Raw genomic sequence first — 25,625 nt, 5'->3', positions numbered from 1 at the left:
AATACATGTAGAGGCACAGAAGAAGCTGCAAACTTTAAAAGGTAACTTGACTCATTCACCTGAACGTCAACAAAGAAAGAAGACAGCACTTCCCTTTGGCCAAAGATTTCCAACCTTACTTAAGATAGCTTCATCAGAAAATATCTGACTCACTAGCAGCTCAGCTACAAAACCTGAAGGCATAAATGTCAGCAACCTTGGCAGACAAATACATGTGCAGGGTATAGGGGAAAGAGTTGCAATAAACAAGGAGGACTTTGCTGGTATAAGTCAGGAAATGAAAATATCTTAGTCGACCTGCAACAGCTTGGACAACGAGCTGACATATTTGCGAGAGAAATGTCTGGATTTCGAAAACAGATCACAGAGAGGCAGCATCAGAATCTGCAATGTGAAGGAAGGGGAAGAAGTTAAATATATTCAAAAAAATTATGCCTATTTGTTCAGAACTCTTTTTAGAAAAAGGTCAGAGCAATACCAATTGTGAGTGCACGCAGCATGGGAGCACTAAGGAAAGACCCAGGGTCTCAACACAAAGATAATTTAGCAAAACTAGGGTCATCTCAATGAAAAGACAAGATCATTAGAGAGGCAAGGACATTTAAGGAAATAACTTTCAAGGATAGCTCTGGGTCATTATTCCAAGACCTTTCCCAGAGAAGTCAATCATAAGTAGAGCATTGATGTCCATTACAATGGAGCTTCGGAAAAGATATGTTCTCTTCAGATGGGCTTTCCCTTTCAAACTGTGATTTAAAATAGATTGCAAGGATTACACAGTATGCACTGTGGAGGAAGGACAAGAAGAAGAGAAGCCCTAACCACCAAGCAAAGCGACCTGCAAAACTTGAAAGAAGGCGGACAAAGAAGGATTGGGGGCTCAGTTGAAGAAGAAAATTGGACTGATCTAGCGAATGACATGTATGACAACAACGGACTGTTTTTTTGTTTTTAGCACTATTGTACAGGTGTTACTGGAAGGATAAGGATACTTTGGGGGGGTCTAGAGGGGGGTGGTAGGTCAAGGTGCACTTTATCATGGTATCAGGGATGTATCAAATCCCTTCCCAAAAGAGTGGATTTTATGTATGTTGGGTATACGAAGTTCAGTTGTCTTATTTGAGAGAGCAGTGGGTGGGGGCAGAGGGGTGGAGCACACATTTAGGGTATGCATGCAATATCTGGGAAAGGATTACGCTTCTGTTACGATGTACTTATTTATACGTACACTGCCCCATTCAACTGGTGAAGCTACTTTCTTGGAATGTCATTTGCCTGAACTCCTCTATTAAGAATTCCAAAATCTGGAGGGCAGTGAAGGCTGAACACCATGACATAATCTGTTCTCAAGAAACCCAGCTTATACAACAATATGCACCACTTATGAGAAATACATTATACCTACTGCAATATTTCACAAAAGCAGATACTAAGAGGAGTGGAGTTATGTTGGCAGCACATAAAGATCTTCCATTCATGGTTTATGAGGTTCTGTAACAGAAGGGAAGCTAGATTTGTAGAATCATCTGGGAACATGGGTGGGAAAGACTTACCTTTACTTGCCAAATACACACCGAATTAAGGGGTGATGATACTTATTAAGGTAAACTGTTACCATCTACAATTATGGGTAGACACATATTGTTTCTTCATGCCAATGACCTGCTCCTTTTGGAAAGAATTCCCATTGAACGTCAGATTAATTTAGGTATGGGCTGCCACAAATAATGTATTTTAGGCAAGAGACATGTTTGCAATCTCTGTTCATTTCTTTCTCAAAGTTCGAAACTGCTTTTCTATATTGTGTACTTATCTTGAATTCTACACAAAGGGCCCGATTCTGATCTGGTTAGGAAATCTTCCCGATCGAATTGGTTTGGAAATGGTATCCGACCCACTTCGATCAGGAGAGTCCGACCGACCGAGTATGATGCATCCGGATACTTCCAGATACGATTTGGTTGGACTCCCATTGACTTCAATGGGAGCCTATGTTCCTAGCTGCATAGTAATCGGTCCCTCGGTCGGGAAGACACATTCCCGATCCGATTCGGAAGGAGCAAATGCCATTAGGAGGCCTTCCTAACCGCATTGTAATCAGGCCCTAGGTGGGAATACTTTCATAACCGCATTGGAATCGGGCCCTTAAATGGGTGCAGTACAAGGAATTAAAGAAGACAAGCCCTTAAACTATCTTTTGGTCTGTAGAGAAGTAATAAGCCATATGATGGTTTGTCTGTCACTTCACTTCGTAAAATCATTTCTGTTCTTCTCTATGCAATAGATACAATACATTGTAGACTGTAATAGAATTTGTTCACTATTTGGAATGTCTAATTCACAAACTTTACTTCATCACCAGGTAGTAAATATTTCCTTGAGAAGGTTAGCCTTGTTGCACGCAAATCAAGAAAATGCCTCGCAGCATAATGGCATCCATTATTTGGGATTTCTCTGAATAGAAATAGCAGGAACAAAACTATCCAGCTCTAGGTTGCATAAAAAGTAGTTAACGAAATTGAGCTTAAACAATGTGTGGTTCTACACTTCTGTGAAAAATCTGTATTTATGATGCTATAAAACAGGTCATTTTAGGGGCAGCTTTGAAGTTTTCTAAATGTCACTTGTTAGAGCTTGTAGTAGCTGCTGAGCTCGGTCCCAATCTTGTCCATCACCCGTAATTTTGCAAACAGCAATACTCAATATTGTTGAACATGTTCATGAAATTTTGGTTTCAATAATAGCCATCGAGATGTTACAGGTGTACAGAATTATGGCAGTCCAGGCTTTTTAGCCTCGACATTGAATCAAAGATTATATGATATGAAAATGAAATTAATCAATGGAATGTGTTTCACTTATATACTCAGGTCTTATAAAGTGAAAATAACTATTACTTAAACCCTTGTTTTTAAAAGGTAATGATGTAAAATTGTTATTGGGTTTCTTACACTAGGTCTACACTATGGAAGCTCTTCTATAGGTCTTTAAATGCATTATGTGGCAAACTGCTACGTTTTCACCTATAATGTACTCCACCTATAAATCTATTTGAAATCAGCTAGTTTAAGTCAGAGTACTTTCTTGATAAGATCAAAATAGCCTTACTGCAGCTGCACTTAGGACAATGTGTTGGTAAGTTTATTCTGTAAGGGTAAGTGATAGAATGAACACCATCTTTTATTTACCAATTGTTCAAAATTGCTCCAGGCATCAGTGATTTCCTCCCATGTGCAGACTTGGCGGGTGCCTTGCCCCACTAGCACGAATATGTAAATCCAAGAAACATGGAGCGCAGCTACGCTCCATTACCAGTCGCACAGAAACATCCTACAGTACTCAAACAACTCCATTCTTGATATGATAGTCCATTTTAATACATCTTTTTCCATATTTTGTAATGTTTGTTCTTATCTTTCTCCAGCCACATAAAAAGCTGAGCCTATCCAGGCCTTTTTCTCTAGCACGTGGGAATACATTGTTCATCGTTGACAGTCTTATTTGCATAGATCCAATGCATTTCTGCCTCAGCAGCCCTTCGTCGGGGGTAACTACAAAGATAACATCCACCATTAATTATTTTACTATGTTAAACATGCAACACTAACTATACTTCTCTACCCCATTATACAGATAATGCACTCCATGCATTTCCCTCCTAACCCTTCCACACATATCTACATACACTCTACCATAAATCCTGAATAAACTCACCGTGTGACTAGATCACACTCAATGTATGCCAAATTAACACACGCACCTTATTGAATCCTAACACCAAACTAGCGCAAACCTTAACCCATACCTGCAAAATCTTCATTCTGTGCATTTTTGTAGTGAAGCAGCCACAGCTTCTTCCCTTGCCTCCATCGTGAAAAGTGCTCAACCACCAGTTCCCACGTGACACTTCCCAACATATCCCCAAACAGAACTCCTCCCCCCACATGCATTCTAACCTACTCCATGACTTTAACTCCCCATTGAAACAAACCATCCACTGCAAAGGAAATACACGTCCCATCAGCCACCATATTCCTCCTGGTAAGTCTATTCTGCCACATGTTTTTCTTGTTCAATTACTTTGGGAAACAAATATTCCCGGGCAATTAACTTGGCAAAACAATGGAAAGGGCTCAAAATGAATTAGATTCACTGGTTAGTCTAAAATGAAAAAAGAGAAGCAGCAGTATTGAGCTAACTAAAACAAATAAAAAAGGAAGGGAATAGTTGATTAAAATAAAAGAAAATGGATAGCCAATGTTAGGGGTGAATGGTTAAAGTAAAATTAAGGTAAAGAGGGACAATACCAATGAGAATTTAATCAAATTAAAAAAGATATTCCCAGAGTATAAATCATACAACAGTAATGAAAATTCAATAAAAATAAAAGTATAGGAAACCAACTTTAATCTCTTTGAGATTAATTATTCAAGATTATATTGAAGTGAATTATTAATGTGTGGCACTGTTTTTTCGCATTAACAGATTCCCAAACCTCAAGAGAGGATAATTTTGTTTCCGAGATTTCATCCTTTTCATTTAATTTAGTTTGTTTGTAATTGATCATTTTTGTTTTGATGTTTTTGGTTGTTGTAGATTCAACCCTGCAAGCTAATTAACTAATGTTTGTGCAGTCTAGTTTATAAACTAGTTAGAACGTTTGTTTCTATTAAGACAATTGGGTTTTTAGAATGTTGAAAGATATAGATGATGTATTAGTTTCTATAAAGCAAGATCACCTTGCTCAGGTATTTTAGGATATTTCCTGCTGCTTCAATGGTTTCTCATTGTAGTTCAAAGTACAGTGTGTGTGTGTGTGTACCTCTGCAAAGTATAAATCATCATACACTGGAAAATAAATACAGTTCCTTTGACTAAGGACTACTTTTGTAGAGTGGCTTATATGGCCGCTAACAAAAAAGTTATGTTCTCCTGGGAGTGCAGTTGTGGATGAGTTTGGAGATGTTAGGGCTTGTTAAATGACAATTATGCAAAGATTACTTCATGGTTATTTGTATATGATACTATTTGTTGGTTGCTTAATCTTACAGCTCTGCTTTTTCAATCCTGTGCCATATCGTCAACCCAGTTTCCATGTATTGTCTTACCATTTGTTCTTGATATCCCCTTAAATGTAGTAATAATATTAATGTGACATACTTGTATATCTGGGATTTAATTAGTAACAGAAGACATTTGCTATTCATTATGTGCACCATAAATTACACCTCAAGTTTTTATTAAAAAAAGCAACTTGATTTTTAATTCTCACACTTCCTAGCAGGCACCATCCGCCAAATTATGATGAAGGCTGAAGACAGCCTTTCCATGGCGGTGGAACCGCCATGGAAAGGCTGGCGGGAATTTGGTTTGGGGGCCCGTTGCGGGCCCCCCTTGTGTTGGGGGAAGCCAGCGTGCACTTGCGGGGTACCCATGGTACCACCCTACATTTCACAGCACTACGTGGCAGGCACCGTCATGGCATTTTCGCATCGCGGCGGATGCTGCTGTCAGCAACAACCGCCGCAATGTTAAGATGCAGGAACCGACCGCCACGGTGGCGGTCACATCCTGATCCGGTGTGCAAGACCGCCGCATGTATGTCAGACGCTCCCGGTTTACACCAGGATGACAGACGAACTCCAGTCCGTCCGCCATCCTAATGAGCCCCTAAGTGCCTAGTAATAATAAAGTCTTCACTGAAAGTGCAATTTTAAAAAAAGTGTATTTTTATAGATGTGAAAACATATAAATGGCAGTGCTAATTTATCAAGGTTTTCAGATGACTTTGTGTCACCAAGGAGACAATGCTCTAGTCCTGTATTTTTGCATAACTACTTAATAAATTCCGGGAGGTATGGTCCGGGTTCACTTCAGTTGATTAATTGAAGCAATAAACCTGAAAACAAAGATCTGTAAAAGGAAAGCCAGTGACTGGAGCATTGGATAACATGGAGTCATCAAGAAACCTTACAATTAATAGAATGTAAAGGTTGAGCATGAATAGATGTGTTATTGTTCTAATGCATGGAAATTCATTTTTATTTTACGCTAGGTTCTCCTGAAGGATAACATTGGAAGAATGCAGCTGGACCTACAAGATATTTATGGAAAAACCGCTCTGCATTACGCTCTTCAAATGCATAACAGTGCTGTTCTTAAATTTCTTGTAAATGAAGAAGCAAAATATGAAATCCCCGATCAGAACTCTCAAACAGTTCTAGATCTTGCCCTCAGCCTTATTGAGTGGCATGTGTATGGTGAAGGTAATGACGGCAGCACATACCCGCCCATTGGCTGGCTTCCTTCAATATAGGTGCTTATGATTAAGGATGTGCAAGAAATCACTATCTTATACCTTGAGGTCAAACATCTCCCATCCAAAAATGGTTTGTTCTTTCTTTCTGCTTCCCTAGTTTGTCTCCTCGTGTACTCGACAGGAAGTACTGCTAGTTAAGCAAAAAAAAAATAAAGGAATACAATGTGATGTGCCTTTTAGGAAAAACAGAATTAAAATGTTCTACTGGTGCTTGGAAGACTAATGAACAAAGGCAAAATATTTTTCAAGTCTTATAGCACTGTGACAATCATGGTTTCATGTAATCTACGGCTTTAGCCAACACTTTAATTCATTGCACCACTATTATAAATATATAAATCGGTCACATGGCAATTGTACATTCTGATGCAACGGACACAGGAACAAATATTTGCCACATAATCTTTTATCTGCCCAATATCTGCCAATCATTATCTCAGATGGTTTCAAAATGATCTCAACTAACTTGATGAACTGTACTTGTGCAAGGATCCCTCCACTACTGTTGCTGGCTATCAATCTAAAAGCTGATGATCTTAAAATCATTGTGTCTGACTCGTCAGGCATTTCACAACATAGGCCAACGCTATCTTCCAAGTTTCATCAGTTTTCTTCCACCTGTCCCTTAAAAGGTTACAACCTCAAACTGCTTAGTCTTTCCAAAGTGTGTTGTGCACGCGCCGGCAGGCACCCATTCTCATTTCTGCTGTCCAAGCATTGGAATTCCCTTCCTTTAGAGCTGCACAACCTTCATGATCATTTTTTGAACAACGATATCCAGGAATTTGTCTAAACAAGATCTCCCTCTAAGGATATTCTATTGACTTGGTTAGCAATCAACCCAGTGCCAGGATACCTTTTTGGATGATTCCTTATTCTTTGCAATCTGTCTGAATAGAATACAATAGAACCTGTCCACAAGATGGAAGACATGATTCAAAGACCCATCACAATGAAAAACGTGAAATCAAAAGATGCGAGGAAGTAAGAGAAAGGTCTTTAAAAAAATTCCAGAAGCTTAACAAAGCTAAGTGCCTTGAAAATGGGAACTCAGTATTGCCTAGAACTGTTTATGAAAATATAAAGTGTCAGAACAACAAAAGTCGCTCTCGAACATGTAGAAAACACAGGAGATACAGAATGCTGTTTCAATTCATACAAAATTATGTATTGGGGAACTTCAAAGAGAGTTTGCAAAGGACATTGAAAATGTTGTACCATGATTGTAATCAAAATACACATGATATTTACTTTCTGATTTTAAAAAAATTCTTGAAAATGTATTTTTCCTCAGGATTTGTTTATGCTCTGTTAAAGTAACCGGAATATAATGTGACAAATTCAACATACTTTAAACATATTTTAGTTGGCTCTTTTTTGTAATTTTTCCGGCTTTATGAAATAAAAGTACCAATTATAGTTTAAAAATAATTTACCTCTTGTCTTCATTAATTGTTTTGCCATAAAACCCTAAATTCTGCTTATTTTTACTCTGTTAGTGATGTGGAGGGGTGCTTATTGGTGTTTTTTTGATCGGTAATGAAATATGTGACTCGAACATTTATGAATGGCTATTATACTTAAAAACATCCATGTCAGGAACCCACGCATTGGAAGGTTTGTGCTAGTGACATACGTTACATTATTCTCATGTGGTACCCAATTGGAAAAATTAGAACACAGGAAAAGCTGTAACTTCAAGTACACATGTAAGCTTTGGGCCCTAAGGGGGGCAAGCACAGACCACAGGCTAGCTTGTTGGTGTGAAAAAGGCTGCTTTATTGGAAACAGGTGCACCTTACATAAAACATACCTTGGCCTGTGCCGTACAAAAATAATCCTCACTAAATATAGCCTTCCTATCTGGCCCCCCACCCCCTCCCCTAACATTGTTTCCCCCCCTGCAACTATCATAACACAACTTACAATTACCAACTTTCCTACCCTACCTAACTAGGTAACTTCTTATGTTTTATCCCACTGTAACCATAGCTCAGTATATATCCCCAATGACCTAGGAAAAAACGCCCCCCAAAGCAAAGTGAACCACACCAGTACCTGTTCCAGCGACAACCCCGAACAAAGCGTCACCCCCGATGCACCTGTCCCCAAGAAAACCACCCCCGACTGACAAGCCCGGACCGAAGCCCCCATTCACCATCATAGGGGGGGGGCGCCCACACACTCTTAGGGAGGGAGGGCGGGACAAAGCTCGCAGCAACCACCCAGCCGGCCCTTGTGTCACGATCCACCAAAATGGTGGATCGCCACACAAAATGCCCGGCTATATAGCCCCCAGCCCAACAGGAGCCCAACCAGAGCCCAACCAGCCCAAGTAGCCCAAAACCAGCCCAACCTGCCCCCCGTGCTCCAGCTGCCCCCCTGGCCCAAAACCCCCCGGGGGTGCGAGCCTCCCGTTGGTCGGCCGCCCCCCAAAGCCCTATTGGGCCCTAAGGGGGGCAGCACAGACCACAGGCTAGCTTGTTGGTGTAAAAAAAGACCGCTTTATTGGAAACAGGTGCACCTTACATAAAACATACCTTGGCCTGTGCCGTACAAAACTAATCCTCACTAAATATAGCCTTCCTATCTGGCCCCCCACCCCCTCCCCTAACATTGTTTCCCCCCCTGCAACAATCATAACACAACTTACAATTCCTAACTTTCCTATCCTACCTAACTAGGTAACTTCGTATGTTCTATCCCACTGTAACCATAGCTCAGTATATATCCCCAATGACCTAGGAAAAAACGCCACTCGAAAGTCGGAGCTGCCGGCTTTCGACCCCCCTTTAGGCCTCCCGACGCTTCGGGTACCTGCACACACCCAGGGCCCTGTCCAACGCCTCCTCCAGCTGAATAATATATAACTCCATGCCATACCGAGACAAATGCACCCTGTCTTCTCTAAAGAAGTACACAGCCGCATAGTGTAATTCCGGATGTTCCATCCTACCTATCCCCTCCCTGTCACAAAAAACCAGCTTGTCTCTATTAATCTTCCGGCGTGCCCTGTCTAGGGCAGCCGGGCGCTCAGGCCCCCTCCAAAGTCTCCGTGGAATTAATTCTGACCAAATAACGTAGCAACCTGCTCACTGTGTCCGAATCTCCAGCAAATCCCGTTTCTTTTGCTTCAGCAATGCCAGGCCTTTGCATTGCACCAAATCATTTTCTGCTAAATGTATGACCAAAACATCAGGACACACTCCCCCTTTTACAGCCCTGTTCAGCACTGGAAAAAGCTCATGCCATCTCATACCCCCCTGTCCCTGCCACTGACATCGAAACAACCTAGGATCCAATTCTAAGTTAAGATTCCTGCTCTTTTCCCATTCATAGCGCTCCGCTCGCTTGACGAAAGAGTGGCCCATGATGAGGATGGACAACCCGGCCACGTCCGGCCCCGCCACCGCACCTAGAAAGAGACACATGTCAGCACAAAGGAAGTACTCTGCCTACTTCCTCCCCCCCAGAACCCTGCAACCGAACGTATGTGGTAACAGTCCGACTTCCACCTCCCCAAGCGCATAATGTCCTCCCTCCCCCATCCCCGGCGGGCTGCATCCGTTGCGCACCTATCCGAAAGGAATGCGTCCCGAAAAATGTTGGCTCCTCACCCATGCTGAGCAGGGCGTGCCGCAGAACCCACAGCAGCTGGGCCGCCGTCACCCGATCCCCCGCGACCCGGCGAAATATTTCCCCCTCCACCAACCGCAAACTGGATGCCAACCGCCACCCCCACTCGGCCGGGCAGATGGCCTGCTCTGACGCGGGCCCCAGAAACACCCAGGTCCCCACACCCCGCTGATCCGTCTTCGAGCGCTGCAACCGAACCGCCACCTCCCCGGCCGGCAACTCCACATCCTCCCATCGAACCCCGGGCTTTCCCCTCTGCCCCACCAGCTCGGACACCCTGAAGGCCCCACAATACATCCACTACATAAGAGGGGAAAACAAAAGAATCTCTTCCCGATTATGGCAGAAACTAGGCAGGTGCTGTAGCACACCCCGTAAAATGTGCCCTTTGATGGGACGACGCTGACGAGTCGTTGCACCTCGTTCTCGCACCCAGCCCTCCAATAAGCGCGCGCCCAACTCCCCCGCTGACGGCGCATAGCCCCACCACAACTTCCCCATAAACGCCATCGCCGACAACTTACCCGCGATCGTCGCCTTCGACATACCCTTATCCATCAACGTCAACATAAACTGAACTACCTGCTCACACCGAACCCCCCGATCGCCCTGCCTCCCCGCCCCACTGTCTAAGAACTCCCGCCACGCCTGCTCTTATGCCCTCCACGTTGACCTGGCCACTGACCCTCTTACCAGTTGTATGACCCTTTCTCTCCTACCGACCACATCCCCGCTGGCACTGGCGTCTTGTGTTCCTCCGCCTCCGTGGCTAGCCCATGGAACCTCTGCCAATGTGAACGAGACAAAGCATCCGCAATGTCATTGTCCACCCCCGGCACATGCCGTGCTTGAAACAAGATGTCATGCTCCAAACAACGCAGCACAAACACCCGCAACAACTTGAGCACCTGCGGATCCCTAGCAGACTGCCGATTGATGACATGGACCACCGACATATTGTCCACCTTGAAAATCACCCGTTTGTGCGCCAGCTCCCGCACCCACACTGTCACAGCCACCACCAACGGGAACAGTTCCAAAAACGCGATGCTCCTCCCTCTGCCCTGCCAGTGTGGCGGACAGTCCTCCGCGCACCACCTCCCTTGCCAAAATAGCCCGAAACCACCCACTCCCGCCGCATCCGAAGAGATGGTGACATCCCACTCCCAATCCTCTGGGGGAGCCATCGGGATCCCGTTAAAATGCACCAAGAACGCCCGCCACATACACAGATCCTCTTTTGTGCCTGCCGACAATCGCATATGATGGTGCGGCAATGTACCCCCCGCCAGGCCCCGCCCCAGTCGTCTACAAAACGTACGCCCTGCCCGCACCACCCGGCAGGCAAAATTCAAATGTCCCAAAAGAACCTGCACCTCCCGCACCGTCACCTTCCGCTGCCCCAGCATGTCGTCCACCAAACCCAGCATGCACAACTTTTTCTCCTCCAGTAACCGAGCCTCCATGGCCACCGAGTCTAGCTCAATGCCCAAAAACGACAGCACCGTGCTGGGACCTTGTGTCTTCTCTGGCGCCAGGGGCACACCCAGCTAGCCCATGAGCTCTGTAAAACTGTCCAGCTGTTGCTGGCAGTCCGCCGAACCGGGCAGTCCCACCAGGAAAAAGTCATCCAGGTAGTGCGTCATTGTCTCCTTCCCCGTGCGCCATGAAAACGCCCACTGTGAAAAGGTACTAAAGCGCTCAAACAAAGCACAAGAAATCAAACACCCCATGGGCAACGCTTTGTCCACAAAAATGGCACCGTCAAACTGTGTATCCAACAGTTGATAATCATCCAGGTGGACTGGCATCAACCGGAACGCTGACTTGATATCACACTTCGCCATGAGTGTGCCCGGCCCCACCGCCGTCACCAAACGCCGCGCCACGTCCACTGACGAGTACGATACCGACGACAACTCCGCCGCAATGTAATCATTGATCGACGCCCCTTCCGGCCAGGACAGATGCTGAATCAGGCGAAACTGTCCCCCCTCCTTCTTTGGCACCATTCCGATGGGCGAGATTATCAAATCCCGGATCGGTGCCTCCCCAAACGGCCCCACCATCCGCCCCTCCCGTACCTCCCTGTCCAATTTCTCTGGGACCACTAACTTATGCGCTGTGACCGATTTCAGGTTTTCGGCCCACCGGGCGATGCGCGGACCCTCGTAGCCTAGCCGGAAACCCTCCCGGAACCCCCGCCGTAGCAGCCCTGCGTCCTCGGTCCTTGGATAAGACGCCAGAAGGGGTTCCAACTGCTCCTGTCTAACCGGCATACGAGCCCTTTCCCACAGTCCCCTGTCCCCCTCGGCCTCCCCGGCTTCCCGCCTGCTGTCCCCCGGAGCGGACTGTTGCCCTTGGTTGCCTCCCATCCCCCAGCATTGCACCACCGGGTGACATTTCCCACATTTGGAGCATTCATGCCGGAATTTGCAGTATTGCCGCGTACAAAGACCTTTGTTGAAATCCCAGCACGCTCCCACTGGGGACCCCCCAGTATTGTCACCTTGCCCCACCCCCCCACGGGTGGGGCGGCTGGGAAAGGGCGGGGCGCGAGGTGCAGCCCACTCGCCGTATAGATTGTCTTGCCAAACTTCGCCCCCACCAAGGTCTGCTGGTACAGATCCGAATCAATCTCCACCCGTTTTGCCTCCAGATCCCAGGCCAAACGCGCCCGAAACTCCTCATTGTAATGTGACCACGCGTATCCCCCGTAGGTAACCTGTGCCCTCCGGACCACGTCCATGTACTTAAAAAGGGCAACGGACCGTTCCGGATATTTTTCGCAGTATACACTGGCGAAAATCAAAAACCTCGCGGACCAATTCTCTATATTCAGGGGCACCCTCGGACGCTTGGCTAACTCCTGTTCCTCCTCTTGGACCCCTCCTTCGCTGTCAGCTCCCTATGCAGGAGCCTCAAGATGTCCACATAATCCCCTTTCCAAATCTTTTCTTTAGTGGCCAACGACAAGTGTGCCCCCAAAGGTTTCGTAATGCCCATATAAGGCAGCTTGCGCACCGGCAGCTCATGGCTCTCCTTCCCCTCCTTGCCGCCCTTTCCCTTCCCCCATCCCCATCCGGGCCCGCTGTGCCCCCCCCCGCAGAACCTGCGCCATCCGGTCCCACCCCTGCGTCGCGCACGTACGTGCCCTTACTCAGATGCACCCCCCCTCCCCCCCGCATCCGTGCCGACCGAGACTGTGATCGTGTCCCCACCTGAACCCCTCCCTGCCCCGTTCTCCGCCTTACCTGGCGTCAAGGTCGGCATCCGCACCGGATCCCGCCGCCTCACTAGTGGAACAGGGGGGGCCATCACTCTTGCTGCTTTGTTCCGACGGGGCGCCTCCTGTAAGGTACTAGAAAAAGCATTACTCCGCTCCCCCCACCTCGCTCCTCCCCCCAGCCCCGCTCACGTATTTCCCCTTCCTCTTCGCTCTCCTCATCATAATCCAGTGGCACTCCCCCCTGCTCAAACCAACCCGCTCCCTACACGTGTGTAACAGCTCACTAAGATCCACACTCTCCCTCCGCCGCTTGGTGTGACGCTCTTCGGGGTCCCGATCTGAGCGGACGGACTTCTGCTCCTGTCCCCCAGTGGCCGCATCGACCCATCGGGGTGGGGCTGGCGGGGACTTAATGCCCCGCCTTTTGTGTGCTACCGCTGCCAGGTCCCTTGCTGGAGCGTGACCGCCCGCATAAGGCAGAGCCGGCCCATCCCCTCGGCGGATTGGAGCCACATGCAGCTCTCCCAAGCACCTCGCCAGCCTTTCTTGTGGAAACAAATAGGTGGAGTCCAACATGCCGGGGGTAAAGTGGCCCGCCGCCACCCCCACCCTCCCGCCTCCCCCGTGCCCCCCTGCCCCTCCCGACCCAGGCTGAATGCCCCCCGTGCCGCGAAGGAGTCGACCGCCATGCCCCTGAGTCACACCCCCTGCCCCAAGCATCCCCCCACCCCTCACCCCTTTCCCCCGCACCCTCCTCCCCCTCACTCCACTCAAGAGAATCCAATTCCTGCCGTACTGCCCCCCCCCCGGCCGCACCCAGCCCCCTATCCCACCCCCGGTCCCCAATGTCCCTGCCAGCGCCCCACAGGCCTCCCCCCAGCTCCCCCATGCCCCTCCCCTCCCACCGGTGCCCCACCTGACCCCCCCACACGGCACCTCCAAGGCAACCCCCCCTCTGCCACAAGCCCTCCCCTGGCACCCCCCTGTCCTGCACCTCCCCCCCACCCGGGCTCTGCAATTGTGTCCCCCGCGCACCCCCCCGCTGGCCGCAAAGCTCCCCCACACCCCCCCTCCCCCCCCCTCATCCGAGCTCTCAATCAATAATGGTGAGGACCCACCCTCAAAACCCACTGCCTGATTTCCCCCCTCCCCCCGCCTCAAGCCTCCATCCTGGTCGCCTTCTCCCCCTGCCTACCCCGCCTCTCCTACCTCTACTGCCAAAGCCTGCCCCCCTCGCACGTGGTGGACCCCCCCACTGCCCCCCACAAACTGCAATACGGGCCGCGGTGCCCCGCACCGCTTCCCCCCGCCTCCGCCGTGCTGGCGCTGCCGCTGCCATGCGGCTGCGCCCCCCGTCGCCCCCCGCTTCCCAGCGCGTGAGAATCGCCACGGCGACTCCGCTCACCGCACGCCACTGAGGCCTCACCTTCGTGTCTGATCTGTTGCGGCCCGCATCATCAAGGAGGCGGAGGGCCTCCACCACCCTCGGGTCGTCTGAGCGCGCCATACCCCTGCCTCACCACACACGCTGATAGACAGACTGCAGATCAATTTGCTCTTGCTGCCTCAGGATACCCAGGACGTCGCTCCCTCGCAGGAACACATGCAGGACAATATCACGCCGATCGACGCTCGCGAGCACAGGCCCAACCAAGTTCGCCAAGAACCAACAAATGTTCGCGCCAACCACCCAGCCGGCCGTTGTGTCACGATCCACCAAAATGGTGGATCGCCACACAAATTGCCCGGCTATATAGCCCCCAGCCCAAAAGGAGGCCAACCAGAGCCCAACCTGCCCAAGTAGCCCAAAACCAGCCCAACCCGCCCCCATACTCCGGCTGCCCCCCCGGCCCAAAGCCCCCTGGGGGGGCAAGCCTCCCATTCAGCCGCGGCCCGTGGAGGGAGTTCCGTGGGGCGGAAAGGCAGGGCAGGGGAGGGGCAGGGTGGGGGTACTAAAAACCGGAATATGGATAATTGGAGGTAAGTAAACAATTAAATACATAAAATGAATTTCGTAGCGCGCGCTGCATCACATTTTGCGATGCAGGGCGCGCAACTAAATTTGTTTTATTTATTTAATTGTTTACTTACCTCCAATTATCCATATTCCGGTTTTTAGTACCCCCCACCCTGCCCCTCCCCCGCCCTGCCTTTCCGCCCCACGGAACTCCCTCCACGGGCCGCGGCTGCTCCCGTTGGTCGGCCGCCCCCCCAAAGCCCTATTTGAAAAAGCTGCATTAAAAATTCAGTGCCAAACAGAGATTTGGGGACCCGAGGAGAGCAAGATAGCAAGTCGATAAAAAGGAATATTTGTACTAAGGGGGACAACGGATGAATGGTACATTACTGCTGCACCCCTGCACTGTGAAGGAACAGCAGGAACATGGTAGGTGCCCTTGTGCAGAGCCGAGTGCCTGTGATCCAATATACTTTTGCCGTACCACAAGAGGGCTACCTGGCCGAGATCTACTAAGGATTTGAGCTGAGGATACTGCAACGCAAGGCAACAGGAAGTGTTAAATGCTCATTACTATCCTGCGCAAAAGGTGTTTTGCATGGTAAGGGCGCACTTTTTACAGCATGAAAATGCTTTGCATCAAGGTGGTATTGTTAAGGTAGAACACCTACAAGTTTGGGCACAAAGCAAGATTTGCTAAGATAGCTAGACCGATTACTTAAAGCAGCCGTAACCAAGGAGATATGTTTTCATTTATGCAAATACCAAATGCACGGCGCACATCCAATGGGCCGAAACATTTTGAGTTTGTTTGTGAATGGCAATCTGTAGTGGAAGAGTTTACCTACAGCACAAATCCTATGCTCGACAGTTCATACTGCACCATGGTGCAAGGCTGTGCTTTTTGCAAACCAGTCATGTTTGAGTCAAGCCAAATTTACTCCAGTTATTTCAACCATAAAATAGATTAAAAAAATACACTTACTGTCAAAGAAGCCACTTAGCCAAAAACAAGAAACCAGTTAGCATCATGCAAGGTAGATATTTAAAAGCAGTTACCACAAGGATGAGCTTTAGATGCGAGCAGGCAGTTCTACTAAATGAGCATGAAAAAGGGGGGTGGGGGTAGAGTTGGCCATGCAACAGAGCGGAGTGTGCATTGTAGTGTAAATGAGCCAGTTCAGAAAGTGCACAATGTTTCATTAAAATTGAAAATAATCTAAACCAAGGAAAGAAAAATTTGATATGCTTAACAGTGGTTTTTAAACTGTGGTCCAAGGACCCCTGGGGGTCCGCGAACCCTGCTCAGAGGGTCCATGATTGCTTAGAAAATTAAATAATATTAACTGATTAATAAAATGTATAATAATAAAGAAGCGATTTGTAAAATTGAACATTGTAAAACATTCTGTAAATGTTAAGGAAGTTGATATTCTCAGACTAATTCACGGGAGCAGTATAAGTGTATCAAACAGAATATGGTTTATGGATGATGAAGGGCTTCTATTGAATTTAGAAAAGCTCCAATCTTTCCATTCAAATTGTTATTATTTTTTAATATTTGTTTGTGAATTAAATTAAATATTTCATCATTTGTGTATTTGTTTGATAAATGCTTATTTCTGTCCCCGGCTTCCAGTAATGACTAATTGTGGGTACCCTAGAATTCAAAAATGACTCATTGGGGGTACCCTAGAATCCAATAATGATTCAGTGGGGGTCCCTGGTTCCAGTAATGATTAAGTGGGGGTCCACAGCTGTCAAAAGGTTAAGAACCACTGACCTACAAGACTTCAGCATAGGACATATATTTTATGAATCTGGTCAGAGAATGGGGTTGATCTCCTTTGAGGCAGAAAATTAAAGAATAACAGAAAGAAAACAATTAGCAAAAGCAGGGTGCCATTTCCTGCATTCTATCAATAAAAGCGGGCAGGCTCAGAGGATATGAATCAATGATTCTGGTTTCAATTTGCAAAGTCTGCATCCCTGAGCGCTCCTAGGTTCAGACAAACATAGAAGAATGCCCAAAGCTGGCAGGACGCCGAGACAAATGCCACATTCATTTTAATGTGTAGTGGGCCGAATAGGCCCAGCTAAATATTTTCATGGGCGTTGCTTTTCAAAACTATTAATCACTAGGCAAGCATGTCTTCTCATTTGACATGTCATTTTATCGTTTTGAAACGACAGATGGCTGTGTTTTTATTGACCTTTTGAATTCAAAAAACAGAATATTTGATTTCCACAGGGCCAGTGCCTCTAACACTTCTAGTGGAGATGAAATAGGTGCGCCAAGCATTTTTTTGTAGCTGCATTCGGAGGTCGTTTCCAGCTAAATGTACAGTTTTAATGTATTTCCTTCGGCTGCTTTCAGTTTGAAGCAGTTCTTCAGGAATTACTCTTTCAAGGCCAGTTGTTGGTCTGCTAGGCCGCACTCTATTCGATTTTGGGCCCCAAGAGGAATTCTGAGGAAGTTTGAAAAGCTGCCTGTAGATGTTGCAAAATTGACCGCCCTTGCCCAAAAAAGCCTCTGAGAGTTATGTTGGTGTAGAAATTAACTTAGCGTTAACAACACTCTAAGTGTTGGCATCAGAAAGGGTTTTTGTGTGGAATTTAGTAAAGTGTTGAAAGTAAAGCACAGCGATGATACCTTTGGTTTTAACAAATGTAACTGCTGACATGGCCACCTCTTTCCTCCAACCAGTTCCTAGATATTTACATTTAAAAATATTTTCTACCATTTTTATTTCAAGGTGCAATGAACCTGGTTTGTGAATCCTTTTGCTGAAAATGACAATTCTTGTTTTGTCTAAACTAACGGACATGTAGTCTGCCTGGCAGTAGGAAGGGGCGCTTCTGTAGCCCGACCCCTGCATGATTTAACAGGGGCAGCTACTCTGTTTGGGCGGAGGAGCGTTGCCCCACAATAAAATCCCCCCAAGATGAAAAATAAAATGGCAATTAATTACCATTTTACTTTTCATCTCCCGTCCCGAGCCGAGCGTCAGGATGGAGGCGGTATCGCTGCGGACTGACAGAAGCATGTTACTCATCAGGAAGGAGGGTGGGCTGTTATGGCACTGTTTAAAGTGTGCGTGTCTTTTTGGCTGATCGTCTATCAATGGCCAGCCACACATGCGTATTATAAACATCATTAACCCAGCTGTCTTACGAAGACTGGGTTAGAGGAAGCCAAAGCCTCCAGAGCGCTCTGGAGCACCAAGTGAGGCCGCTCCCAGCAATCCTAGGTTTGCTCTTATGTTGGTGAGAGCAGCCCTAGGATTGGTCGAGGGAGTTGCTGCTTCCAGTTCCTGTGTCGAAAGGAGAGGTCCGGAGCGAGGATGATACTGAGTTCTGGTAAGTTTTTCTCTTTTTTACAAATACAAATATAATATTTTAAGCAGCCCCCCCCCCCCCCCCCCGCCAGCCACTGTGAGTTAATAAAACAATGTCTTTGGCATAGAGGAGAAAAGTAATGGGTCAGCAGCATCAAGTTGGTGACTCAAATTGTCAATGTACAAGTTGAACAGCAAAGGTACTAATCATCCTTGTTCCAGGCTGCGACTTATGTAGGTCTTGGAACAAAACAGAGTGACCCAAGTTACCAAGCAGAGTAATTGAACGGCAAAGTGTAGATTCTTTGGTATGTACCAGTCAGACAGTTTCTGTTCCATAAGTGGTCTCTGGTCTCTAATGACTCAATCAAAAGCCGCTCCAAAATCCATAATAATGGAAAAGTAACTTCTTGACTTCTCGATCAGAATGGTGAGAGTGGCCAGCTTATCAGCGGTGCTCGCCGCAACTTGGAAACTTGACTATGTGAGCGGATTAAATTAAGGTTACTTTTCCAGGCCTCCAGGTCTTTCAGAGTAGCTAGCGAAGAACTTTGACTTGATGTCTGAAATGGCCGCTACAGTAACTGCACTGCTATGAGTGACTATCTATAAGCCACGATCCAGGAAATGACCCAGATTCTGCGGAATGTGTTGCAGAATAGCAGAACATTTTAAGAGAATGGCATTAAGGATTAATGTTTCTTCAAAATATGACTATCTCTGCTTTGTTAGCTAGCATTGGGTTTGATCCAATTGTATTGTATACAGCAGATTATTTTTTGAGGCATAAAAACAATATTGTTTCTTTGACTTTCTGTTGACATTCAACTAGCCATACTAAAATGAAAATATAATTTGTGCATGCATACATGGAACGTGCACCCACAATTTGGGATCAGGCAAGACAGCAGATGAAGGCAGACATTGTAAAGCATGTGAGACCAGGATTAATCCATGACAGCATAAGAGAGGTGGATATTTTGATAAACACTGCCTTGTAGGTCTGAGGTCGTGCTTGCAAACTGAATGAGAACATGATATCAATGGCAACAAAGCATGCTAGAGATTTGATCGGAGCAGTGAACAATTATTTTAATCAACCTCAACATCTGAACGTCTTCGTGAGATGAATATTGTCTTAGGTCTACATTTTGTTCAACACCCAGACAGACATCTGACTAGCAGACCATGGTTATCAATATGTGTTACTATTTGTTAATCGACAATCTCAAAAATCTTCAGCGGGTGTAAGTGCAAGGGCCTGATGCCTTATAAAAGATAATAATTTGTCCTGAACTGCAGTGGCGGCTCCACCGCTAAGGAGGAGGAGCGTTGCCCCACTACTCAACAGGAAAAAAAAACGATAATAACGTACTGTTATTATCATTTTATTTTTCCTATTGAGTCAGTGACTTTAGGGAAGGGGATGGCCAGATCAGGGAGAGGAGTGGTTTACACTCCTTAAGTGCGCATGACTGCTTAGCCGGCCCGTTCGGGGGTCAAGCATATTTTTCACCCTTGAGTGTACCAGGAAGCGGATGCCTTAGGTTTGAGTTTTTCCTGGTGTGGAGGGTGAAGGAGTGCATTTGTGCCTGTGGTTATGCAGAGGCTGATGATGGGTAGGTAAATTACACTGAACAAAATATTCCTGAAAGTGCGTGTGTTAGACCTGGCATCCTTAGCGTTGTTTCCCCTTTTTGCCTCTACCACCTGTATTTTTGACTGTGTGCTGGATTTCGTTTTTCCTGGCTTAGGTACTCTGGGCACTTTGCCACTGCTCATCAGTGCCAAAGTGCAAGTGCTCACTGTGTAAATTGTGATTATGAATGGTTATCCATGAATGGCATATTTGATTTACTGGTAAGTCACTAGTAAAGTGCACTGTGCGTGCCCAGGGCCTGTAAATCAAATGCTTCTAGTGGGCCTGCAGCACTGATTGTGCCACCCAAACCAGTAGCCTTTCAAGTGCGTCTCAGACCTGCCTCTGCTGTGTCTGCACACACAATTTTTAACTGCCATGTTGCTCTGGCAAGTGCACCCACCTGCCAGGCCCTACCCTTTCCTTTTCTTACATGTAAGTCACCCCTAAGGTAGGCCCTAGGTACCCCCCTGGGCAGGGAGCAGTGTATGTAAAAGGAAGGACATGTACTGGTGTGTTTTACATGTGCTGGTAGTGAAATACTGTGCATTTCGTTTTTCAACATTGGAAGGACTAGCTCTCACATAGGTTATCATTGGAGCAGCCTTGTAACATTTTACAAGTGTAACTTTCAATTAGGAAAAGTAGGGATTTGGAGTTTAGAGTTTCTGAACTCAGAATTCAATAACATACCTTTTAGTGAAGGTGTTTTTTAAATTGTGTATGAAAATGCCATCCTGTGTGTCTCTGCTTGCTTGTGGATTCACCATCTGGTTTTCAACTGACAAGGGCTGTTTGTGCATTCACTTCAGACACCCACACAATGGGAGCTGAGGTGTGCCTTGCATATGCTGGTGGGCCATCCTGGGCTAGAGTGGTAGGAGGAGTTGTCACCGACACCTGAACAGGCTGTGGCTGCTCTGCACAATCTGTCTCCACCTCCTGTAGTGAAGCTGGACCAGGGAGACCACAACTGATTTTACTGAGCAGGAGAGACTTGCTGAACAAAGACTTTAAAGGGAAAAAGGTGTATACGTATTAAACCTAAAACCCCAGAGCTTTAGAAATTCTTCTGGAATGAAAAGGATCCTCTGCCAAGGAGAAGAGCTGAAGAACTGTGAGGAGGAGTACTGCCTCTTCTCTGTATGCTGCTTTGCTGGATTGGCCTGCAGTTGCTGCTTCTACCAAGGAGAGGAAAAGTACTGGACTTTTGTTCTGAAGTCTCAGGGACACAAATACTTCACCTACAGCCTTCTTGAACTCCACTCCTGGGAGTTCTGACCTTCCTGGGGGTGCCTATTCCAGTCTGGACCCCTGGACGTTGTTCCTGCTATGGAAGCTGTGTAGAACTGAGGAAATCTACAGAATCGACGCTTGGCTCTTCTTGTGGCTAAATATTCCGATGCAGCATCGACGTGTGGGAGAAATTCCTGATGCACAGCTGTTGAACTGACTCCAAGGCAGACCCTACTGCGCGGCTACAAGACGCATCACCGGTCAGCCGCTACAGAAATCGATGCAGCGGCCGCTGTGCCTGAATTCTCTCACGCATCGCACCTGTGCGGCAAGTTTTTCCGATGCAACACGTGCAGACCAAAATTGCCTGGGAAATCGATGCATTACTTCTCCCTACAGTCCAGATTCGTCGCATCACTTCTCCTGCGTGCAGCAGAACTGTTGTATTGCCTCCTCGAGGACTCAGGAACTAACGCATCGCTATGCTATCCATCACTTCCTTCCTCAGCGGCCGTTTTACCTTGTGGGTTTTGACGCATTTGAGGTACTTTGTGTAACAATCACGCATCTATAGATTTCCATAGACAGATTTGCTTGAAAACCTTTTAAACATCATATTTTGAGCTATTTATGCTGGATTTTTGTCGTTTTGGTCTTGTGTAGTTTAGATAAAGATACTTTATTTTTCTAAACTGGTGTGGTGTCCATTTGTAGTGTTTTTACTGTGTTACTGTGTGTGTTTTGTGCAAATACTTAACACATTGCCTCTGAGATAAGGCTGGCTGCTCTTGCCAAACTACCAAGGGGGTGAGTAAGGGTCATCTAGATGTGTAACTCCCCTATCCTGACTAGAAGGAAGGGTCCCTGCTTGGACTGGGAGCAAACCTCCAGCAACTAAAGACTTCCATTTCTAACAGCGTGTTTCAACATTTACTAAAACTTCACACAAACCAAAAGGCATTTTTTTGATTTTCCAGGCTATGGACAATAGTTTCTTCTCTAAGTTAGCAATTTAAACAAATTATTTAGCCCTGGAATTGGCAACTATGGTTCAGAGTGGCTGTAACCAAGCTCTGGCTCCTGAAAAACACAGCCTTAAGGATGGCTTTCAATACATAAGGCGTAATAGGTGGTAAATATTTTTTATATTTAGAGGTGCGGTTTACAGGTGCTCAAGTTAGGTTTCAAAAACAATCTTCTATAAAACAATGGATGATCTGTAGAGATGGAAAAGAATCCATGTACTTTTCTTTGGTTGGATTGATTTGATCTAAGAGATGATTCTGTCAGGGTTCCTTTTTTCTGGGCTGTCCATTAAAATATAATTAACAAGAAGAAAACAAATAAGTGATACTTTAACTAGACAAACAAAATAGTTTGCTTGCAAACTTTCATGATGCGCGTCACATCATCAAGTAAGTTCCTAATGAAAACAAACACTTGCATAATAACTTAAAAGGGAGATCTCCATATCGCCATATAATGTCTGCTTCCCATTGACTTGTGGGAGTTCAAAGTCCTCTTAGTGGCACATAGTTTAATGTTTACTCCTAGTCATGCAGCTTAGTGTCCGATTTGCTCTCCATGCACAATTTGGGTGTTAAGATGTATCTGTCATCAGTAACCATCCACATCTCATAAGCAAGGCCTGAGATTTAAGAAAAATCATTAAGAACAGGGTGGGTTATAAACAGATGGGTGTCCTTGTAACGGTCTGGCTTTGGGGTCTGGATGAGAATGCCTTTTTTGAGCACATTCTCTAAAGTCTGTAGAACAAGACTGCAGCATCAGCTCTCCTGTTGTGATGCTACTTTTTAGGTCTTGCCTACTGACAACATTAACAGCTGTCTGTTGTCGAAGACCTATTGCCACTAATATATTTGAATATAAAGATGTAGTGGTCTTTGGGTCAGCCGTTTACTCCTGATGAACATGGTGTTTACCTTTGGTAACGCCTTATCTAGTAGAAACTCTATATAGCTGCATATTCCTTACCTTAGAATTATCACCAGGCATCACACTGGATCTGAAAATGTCTCTTAAGCAGTACCCCGGCGCGCCAGTTGGTGACATCATTCAGCTCTGCGTGTGTCGGCCGTGCTGAAAGTGACGTGCACGGTGCCTATATAGGTGCCACCCCAGCATGCTGACGTCAGTTTCTTTTCGTGAACACTGATCACTGGTGTGGAAAACAAGGGCCCTGAAATGGGAACAGCCTTGTGCCTAGAAGTCCGTTCACAGAGAGCGGAGGATGGGTGGTACTGAAAGTGACGTGCACGGTACCTATATAGGTGCCACCCCAGCACGCTGACGTCAGTTTCTTTTCGTGAACACTGATCACTGGTGTGGAAAACAGGAAGTCCGTTCACAGAGAGCGGATGATGGGTGGGTCGGTAAGATATCTGTGGCTAGATAGTCTCTACAAGGTAAGACGTTACCAAATGTAAGTAACTTGTTTATCCGATAAAGACTTCTAGCCAATGAATCTTTACCTTAGAAAAGATAACCAAGCAATACCTCCCCTGAGGTGGTTCTGCAAAACATTTCACACCAAAAAGTCCTGGAGTATCTTATGGGCAAAGTGCCTGTATCGACGGACCAGACTGTACAGGCAGTAGTGTTTTGTGAATGTGTGCAGAGAGGCCCACGTTGCTGCATTGCAGAGGTCTAGGACCGGGACTCTGCATGCTAATGCAGTGGTTACAGCTTTGACTCTAGTGGAATGAACCCGTAAGCCCTCAGGGGGTTGCTTCTTGGCCAATGCATAGCAGATTTTAAAGCAGAGCATGATCCATCTGCAGATGGTCCACTTCAACGCGGAAATTCCCTTCTTCACTCCGACATACCCCACAAAGAGTTGGCCATTTCCTCGGAATTCTCTCATGTGGTCATGTAGAACAACAACACTCTTTTTGGGTCCAGTCGATGAAGTTGCTCCTCTTTAGGGATGTGGCAGAGCATACAAAGTAGTCACGGCGATGGACTGGTCTACATGAAAGGAAGTGACAACTTTCAGCAGAAAGGAAGCTGTAGATTGTACAACCAACTTGTCAGGGTAGATGTTCAAGTATAGAGGCTTGGATGATAAAGCCTAGTGCTCACTGACCTCCATATGTTGCAAACTTTTCAAAAACCGATGTGCAATAGTGGATTTGAAGAGAGATGAAAGGGCAGGCAACCGCAGAAAGGCGTATATAGAAGAATGGTATCCCTTTAAGGTGCCCAGATCAGAGCCCTGCTGGGCAAGGAAAAGAATAAATAGAAGAACCTGAGGAAGGGGACCAGAAAGGGGGTCAAACTGTTTTTCTGCACACCATGCCACAAACTTACCCCAACGGCAGGTGTATACCGTTTTGGTGGAGGGACGTCTGGCTGCCAAAATAACAATGCAGAGTTCGGGAAGAAGGTAAAAAAACTGTCAAATATCGTCACTCAATATTCACGCAAGAAGGCAGAGCATTGACAGGTTTGGGTGGAGAACCCTCCCCTGCTACTGCGACAGAAGATCCTCCCGAAGGAGCAGCCTGATTGGAAGACCAATGGCCTTACTCAAACCCTTCGAGCCCAGTCCAGAGCTACAAGGAAGACGTGGGCCCAGTCATTCCTAATTTTCTTTAAAACTCTGGGCAGGAGTAGTATGGGCAGAAAGTCCTACAGGAGGCCTGAGCTCCACGCGAGACAAAAAGCTTCTCAGAGCGAGAGACACCTTGAAAATTCCAGCACACAGAACTGCTGGCATTGGGCGTTCTCGGCGGTGGTGTACAGCTCTAACCAAGGTTCTCCCCACTGCAGAAAGGGACCTTGTTAGGTGCCTGGATTAGGTCCATGTATCGAATTGGTTCATTTCTTACATTGTCCTGTTTTTCACAATAACATTTCTGCTGTGACCTTTTGCACACATTTGCATGCACAACAATCTTGTATTAGTTTCCCCAAAACTTCTTTGTTTACACATCTAGCTTTGCACAACATTATCACAATGCCTTGAACATCATGCACAAGCCCCTTCTATGCACTATCTACAAATGTTGTTCTATCTTCATCCACGGGGTGACAGGGCTATCTACATATCCATAACATCGCTAATCTATACGCACATTGCAAGGCTGATTTCTATTATAAATAAAAAGCATCCTCAAAGATTAGTAGAGGAGGCACTTCTGCTGACACCAAGGGTCCCTGCATGCTGAGACTTCACCAAACAGCTGTTTGACATCTCTGTGAGGGGATGTCCAGTTTGTGACCAACACGGGCACCTACATTCTCTCCCA

The 25,625-nt window shown here is 46.5% G+C and overlaps 1 protein-coding gene across 3 annotated transcripts in view; it reads left to right on the top strand.

The window, feature by feature from the left end:
- The window catches only part of LOC146796323 (uncharacterized), a 354,882-nt gene extending 347,157 nt beyond the window's left edge, over positions 1 to 7,725 (top strand). For all 3 annotated transcript variants that reach the window (XM_085628847.1, XM_085628846.1, XM_085628845.1), the window contains exon 15: positions 6,056 to 7,725. In XM_085628847.1, coding sequence (XP_085484973.1) covers positions 6,056 to 6,316 — 261 coding nt within the window. In that variant the 3' untranslated portion in view covers positions 6,317 to 7,725. The remainder of the gene's footprint in view (positions 1 to 6,055) is intronic.
- The last annotated feature ends 17,900 nt before the right edge of the window (positions 7,726 to 25,625 follow it).

This window comes from Triturus cristatus, chromosome 10 (genome assembly GCF_964204655.1).
Source record: "Triturus cristatus chromosome 10, aTriCri1.1, whole genome shotgun sequence".
Taxonomy (NCBI): domain Eukaryota; kingdom Metazoa; phylum Chordata; class Amphibia; order Caudata; family Salamandridae; genus Triturus; species Triturus cristatus.
Note: the sequence above shows the minus strand (reverse complement) of the source record. Positions and strands in the feature narration are given on the sequence as shown.